This window comes from Vigna unguiculata, chromosome 7, assembly GCF_004118075.2.
Source record: "Vigna unguiculata cultivar IT97K-499-35 chromosome 7, ASM411807v1, whole genome shotgun sequence".
NCBI classification, from domain to species: Eukaryota; Viridiplantae; Streptophyta; class Magnoliopsida; order Fabales; family Fabaceae; genus Vigna; species Vigna unguiculata.
The window spans coordinates 26,654,360-26,661,192 of record NC_040285.1 but is presented as its reverse complement, the minus strand read 5'-3'; the positions used below and the strand labels follow the sequence as shown (position 1 = coordinate 26,661,192).

The window sequence follows — 6,833 nt, the reverse complement described above, 5'->3', positions numbered from 1 at the left end:
TTTCATCTACCATATTTATTTCGTCCTTTATCACAGAAATTTTAAAATGGAACGAATAATATAAATTATTGTCATTTCATTTCTGGAACAGTTTGGATGTTCCCTCCCAAAGTGTGAAACATGCATCAACATTTATTCCCGAACTACAACTATTGGGGGGTCATCATAAATTTTTAAATATTCAGTTTAAATATAATTTAGATGTAATAAAATAAATTGGATCAATAATTTAGATTTATTTTAATAAAATTGACTTAATTTAGATTTGATTAATTCAATTTAAATTGAATTAAATTTAACATGGGATCAACTTAATAATAGACTTAACGTGTATCAACCTTATTTAGTTTGACATGATTTTCATTTAATATAGATTTAATGTATCGATTAAATGTAAATTTAACTCGACTTGGTTCAAATTGACCTTGGCCTCAACTGACTCACCTTAATCTCTGTCGAACGGACTTGACTAAAGCTAACTCGCCTTAACCTCATCAACTTGGCCAAGTTGATTCCATTTAAGCCCGACCAATTTAAGTACAATTTTTTCAAAGTCAAACTCTCAGATGTAGGGGTCAACCTGTTTCTTTGATGAGGATGCTTAAAAAGTTCCTTTTTATTGTGTTAAGGAACCCTACCAACCAAATGGCTGAAGTTTATGATGAGTCTCAATGATTTGGAGACTATACGACATTGAGAAACTAAATAAATTAGTTTTTTTTATGACTCTACGTACCCTTTTTAACCTATGAGACCAGTGAACCATCCAAGCACTCACTCTCTAGGTAAACTATTTAGGAACATAGTCTCTTAATCAGAGATATCGTTGGAACCATATATTCGACCTCCCGACTAGACTCGGCTCGAATACCCAAAGTACATTAGGTTAACATCGTATTAGTCTCCTATACAAGACAAGGTGTCATACCAACGACATCTCATCTTGAAATTTTCAAAAAGGCTTTGTCCTCAATCTTATTCCAGAAGAATCGAAAGGTGAAAACATTTCAACAAAGGATTGGACATGTAATTACATTGATAATTAAAGAGTAAGTACATCATACAAAACATGGTTAAGGTATACTTGAATCTGAGCTAATCCATAAATAATGTAAAGTCCATTAACTATGTTTATAAATAGAAACGAATGACTACAAAATATTAGTTTTTAACACAGTTAAATTGTTTGTTTGAAAATGAATTTAGAAAAATAGTGACTTAAGTGAGAGTGTTTTCTATATATACTCCACCCTTAGGAATCGAAGAGCAGGAAAATCTAAAAAGAAACATTGTATATTTAGTGGAATTGTGGAATAGTCTTTTTATAAGAAGAGAAAATCTTTGAGATAAGATTGATTCATTTAACCCCTTGTCTTCTTCTATCCTCACCAAAGTGTGTTATGTCTTTCTTGCTATATTTGTTGTTCTGTTTCAGATCAAAATTGGGTATCCACATCCATTCCAGCATCAGAATGGAAGCAAATAACACCATTATTCCCAAGAAAAAAACATCTATAGGCTTGGCTAGTAAAATGTTCCTTTTTTTAAATTCTCTCTTTTACATGTTGGTAATCGTACAAATAAGAAGTTGGTTGAAAGTTTGTCAGCGAACTTGCAACTTTTGTGAACAATGCAACTTTTTGTGAACAAAGTCTATGAAGAGAAATCTTTGCTTGAGATCTGTTATAATTCTATATCGGGTAAAACAAATCAAACTTATCTCATAAGTTAAAGTTGTAATAACACATCTCAACTTTTTTATAAGTCTCCTCATTAGAGTGTGTTTGGATTGAGGAGAGGATTGGAAGAAGAGTAAGTAGATAGATTTGAGGGAATAGAGAAATGATTGTTGTACTGTTTAGATTAAAGGAAAAATAATGTGATTTGAGTAGATTTAAAATAAAAGTTTGTAAAAATTTGTCTATAATATGATACATATGGTAAATTAAAAAATATAAGAGAAGTTTGATTGATTTTATCATCTAGATAGTAAAAGATATTTCATATTACAATATTTCTAAAAGAAAACTTATCCATCGTCTAATCTCGAATAAAAAATATTAACTTCGAATCATGAGATTAAAATTGTAATTTTTATTTTATTGTTTAGAATGTACAATTTTAAATTTAGTTTTTATTTTATATTTTATAATATATATTTTTTAGAATGCAAGTTTTATATTTTAGATTGTCTGAAACTCCCCCAAATTATATAATTTAAAACTAAAAAAGAACTTCCTAAATTGAAGGATAAATTTAAAATTTTCACTTTTTGGAAGTATATATTGAAATTATAGAGTTACAGAAAGAAATTCTTTAGGCCACTTAATTTGGTTTTGGGCTAAAAACTTATACCGAAAACCCAAATTCAATTGGGCTAACTTGGTGGTTCCACGTTTGTCTTGTTTCTTGTAGTTGCTCCTCCTTCCTCATCCTGCTCTTCTGCATTTCACATTCTAAAACCCTAAACATGTCTCTGCAACTTCGGAGGCTCTTACTCCGTTGTAGTTCCTTTTCATTGTCATCTCCTTCTCCGGTTCATCCCCCTCCTCCTCTCTTTCCCCGGCATTCCTCAACCCATTTCCATTTCAGAACTCTCTTCTCTCCTTCACTCTTTATAACTAGACATTTCTCGTCGGAAACCCAAATCGACCCAATTGCGCATAACGTCTCCTCTGAGCTTCTGAAAGAACCGAACTCTGACCCTCTCTCAGTTTCGAAGCGCCTCCACCTCAGCTTTTCCCACATCACTCCAACCCCCAATTTGATTCTACAAACCCTAGACCTCTGCCCCGAAGCTGGCCGCAATGTTCTAGGTTTCCACCAGTGGCTCTCTTCCAATCCCCAATTCACACACACTGACCACACTCTATCATATTTCGTCGACTACTTCGGCCGCCGCAAGGACTTCAAAGCCACGCATGACCTCCTCTCCACCGCAGCCGCTGTCGGGCCCAAGACCCTTGAATCGGCGATCGACCGCCTCGTGCGTGCGGGCCGGCCCAGCCAGGTGGTTCAGTTCTTTGAGAGAATGGAGAGAGACTACGGGATGAAGCGTGATCGCTCTTCGCTGAAGGTAGTCGTTGAGAAGCTGTGTTCGAAGGGCTTCGCGAGTTACGCGGAGAAGATGGTGAAGGATTTGGCAAGGGAGTTTTTCCCCGACGAAGCGACGTGTGATTTGTTGATCAGCGGCTGGTGCGTGGATGGGAAGCTCGAGGAAGCTCAGAGGCTCGCCGGTGAGATGTATCGTGGAGGATTTGAGCTTGGTGTAGGGGCTTACAATGCCATGCTTGATTGCGTGTGTAAGCTTTGTCGCGAGAAGGATCCTTTTCGGTTGGAGTCGGAGGCGGAGAAGGTGCTGGTGGAGATGGAGTTCCGTGGGGTTCCGAGGAATGTGGAGACTTTCAATGTGTTGATAACGAATCTGTGTAAGATTAGGAAGACCGAGGATGCGTTGAGGTTGTTTCTTAGTATGGGAGAGTGGGGGTGTTATCCTAATGAGTCTACTTTTCTTGTTTTGATTAGGAGTTTGTATCAGGCTGCTAGGCTGGAGGAGGGGGATGAAATGATTGATAGGATGAGATCTGCTGGGTATGGTGAGTTTCTTGACAAGAAGGCTTACTATCAGTTCCTCAGGATTTTGTGTGGCATTGAGAGGATTGATCATGCTTTGAGTGTGTTTGCTATGATGAAGGCTGATGGGTGTGTACCCGGGGTTAAAACTTATGACTTATTGATGGGGAAATTGGGTGCCCACAATCGCGTTGATAGGGCTAATGCTTTGTTCAATGAAGCAAAGAGTAGCGGACTGCCTGTGATTCTTAAAGATTATGCTGTTGACCCAAGATACCTGAAGAAGAAGAGGGTTGTCAAGGTTGTGAAGAAGAGGGAAACCTTGCCTGAGAAAATGGCTAGGAAGAGAAGCCGCCTGAAACAGATTCGGTTGAGCTTTGTGAAGAAGCCCAAACGTATGATGGGTCGTTAATGATCGCATTTTTTGTACTTCAAAGATTTTGGAATACTTTTGCCTATTTAATCATCGTTTTCTGTCTCCTGGTTAGCGTTGCCATTCAGAGATAAGTTCTTGTATGAAAATGGTTCCTTTTTACGAGATAGACGACATGCTTAGAAATAATATTTTGTACTGGCTTTAAGTTGGTTCAGCTGCGGGGATGAATGCAGAATCAGTCTAAGGGTTTATAATCAGGTATTCATTCGACGTCTGAGAATGGTACAATTTAAATGAGAAATGAATGTAACAATAATGTGACTACTGAACTTTAGAAGGTCCTAGATTCACAGAAGGGCAACACGTCAATTGAAAGATAAGATGGTGTCAATTTAATTTTGTTTTAGTTGTTGTCTCTTTCCATTCTTTATCGTATTCACAGGCCAGTATCCAATGGTTCTGCTGAAGGTTTATTGCCGAATTTTCAGCTTTTGAAACTGGAATAGCTAGCATAAAGTTTGAACACCTATCAGATTGTAACAGCTCACTTTGTAGTTTATGGAGCAAGAATAGAAGATGGGTTATAGCTATAATTATTCTGCACCAAATGTTCAAAGAAGAATCTCGGTGTAGAATTGGTTGCTGGAGCTTAGGCCACTAGCGGGTATCATTGTTGTTATCATCCAACTCACTTGCTAAGGCTGTCCTTCCGATTAGATTGTGCTGCTGCAATATTTTTCAGTTTATGCTTTGGATATAAACTTTCTTTCCTGCTTGGAATTTTCACTGTGCTTGGTAGTATCTGACAATTTGACTTTTGTTTAGTGTGGTGTTGGTATGATTTGTAGTATTTTATTAGATTTTAGTTTTCAATTATCGGCTTTCTTTGTTATTTTTTCTTCCCAATCATCCATTGCGTTGTTCTCGGCCATTAAATTATTTGTGTGTAGGATTTTGACATCTATATTGGTCTAGTGTTTTTGTTTTATTTTTAATATCTGTGGGAGCATGTGTCAATAAAATTGAAACCTCAAACTCGTTGAATGGTTGATGAGTAGATAGCGAACTTAGAACACCAGTTGGCTTTCGGCGTTGACAATTGATGGCAACAATGGATGATGGTACTCTGGCGGAGGGTTCCGGTGCAGTGTAGATTAGTGTGATACGTGGTGTGAACTTGCTCAGGCAGCGTAAAGAGGGGGATATCAGACACCTGGAGGTTATATTTGTAGAAGATTGTTAGGAAATCCATATTTGATATGATAAATATTTGATGTGGTAATGCTATCCAGTGGTTTCCTCAGTAGTTTTTATGTCCTATTAATTGATTGTTTTATAAGTTGGACTACGGGGAGGACTACCTCTATAGCTTGGATTTAGGTGTAAATCAAATGGTGATTCCTGACTTAGGTCATCTCAACCATAGAAGAGCTATTTCTTTTGGGTTGGTGCTAATAGTTCCAAGGGTGACAATATTAAAAGTACCATATTGTTAGAAGTCTTGACAAAGATGCATTGGGCAAGTGATGCGTAATTTTCCTTTGTTGTGCAATTTTGAAGGAAAACTATAACATGTTGAAAACTATTTTCTTGAATGTCATGGCGAACAACCATCTTATGCTGCCAGTTATATAGCTCTGTCGACAAGACAAATGGATGATCTAGAAGTTTGATTTAAAAGTGTGGCTGAGTCAGATACATTGTTGAATCCTTTTGAACTTCACTGAAAGCGGTTATCAAATCGTCATTCCAAAATTGTCACTGGGAGTGCCTGACAGTTGACAGTTGGACAGTTGGAGGTGTAAGCTTCATATATATATATATATATATATATATATATATATATATATCTGAATTATGATCTAATAATTGCTATTGCTGCTGACTCAATTATTTGTCTCAGTTATTCATTGATTCGTTTCTATTTCTAGATAATCTGAATTGTACTTTTCTTGTGATTGTGGTAGTAGGATGTGTACATCAATAAAAAGATTTGAAGTACATAGTTTTTGTGCTGTATTATCAGTAACAAATATGTCTGTTTGTGCTTAATTTCTCTGTATACTGGTTGACCAAACTTCATCACAAAAAGAAAATTATTTTTACTTTTTTGTCTTACTAATATAATGAAGAAGGCTGAATGGGTTATAAAGATTTCTTAACCGTTTTCTGGAAGCCCATTCATTTTTCTAGGTCCATTAATATGTCCAAATCTAACTGGGTTTTACTAATATTTTTATCTTAAAATCAATTATTCTGAAAGGAGGAGGAGCCAACGGCGACCCAACCGACTAAAAGCACATAATTGTAAACATATCATACGTGAAAACTTTCCAAGTCATTGATTTTTTTTTTTTCTTCCTGCACCATGTAATTTCTAGCTGCTGCACCCCTTTACATTTTAAAATGACCTTCTAAAGTATCTGCTTTGAAAAACTTCTAAAACAAGTTTTAGAATTATATAGAACATGACTTTTAAAATAAAATATTCAAAACAGAACTTTTAGAATAAGATTTTCAAAATCCAATTTCTAATACATGTTCTTTTAGAATACATCAAATAAATTTTAGAATAAGTTTTTTCATCACACAATTTTCAGATATCTTTTTGAAACAAGTTTTTTGAAATACATAAAATAACTAGTTTTAAATAACAAGGGAAATTCATAAATAAAAGTTGAGCAGCCAATTACATAAATAAGTATATATATTTAAAAAAACAAGTAATTGAACCAGATAATCAGGTTCTCTGTTAACAGCCTCATCGCGAATTAAACATGAAAACAAAAATAAATAAAGAGGGAACATGTGAAATAAATTAGTGGATCCCACAATAAAAAGGTAGAAAGAACAGGCATCACGTGGGTGGGGTCCACCTTATCTT

General features: G+C 35.7%; 1 protein-coding gene across 1 annotated transcript; it reads left to right on the top strand.

Moving 5' to 3' along the window:
• The first annotated feature begins 2,413 nt into the window (after positions 1 to 2,413).
• Positions 2,414 to 4,841, top strand: LOC114189790 (pentatricopeptide repeat-containing protein PNM1, mitochondrial). The gene has a single exon (XM_028078476.1). It carries the CDS (start codon positions 2,471 to 2,473, stop codon positions 3,983 to 3,985), a length of 1,515 nt encoding a protein of 504 aa, XP_027934277.1. The 5' UTR covers positions 2,414 to 2,470; the 3' UTR covers positions 3,986 to 4,841.
• The last annotated feature ends 1,992 nt before the right edge of the window (positions 4,842 to 6,833 follow it).

Excerpts from the sequence above, each read along its gene's own strand:
- LOC114189790 (XM_028078476.1), top strand. The coding sequence starts at position 2,471 with ATGTCTCTGCAACTTCGGAGGCTCTTACTCCGTTGTAGTTCCTTTTCA.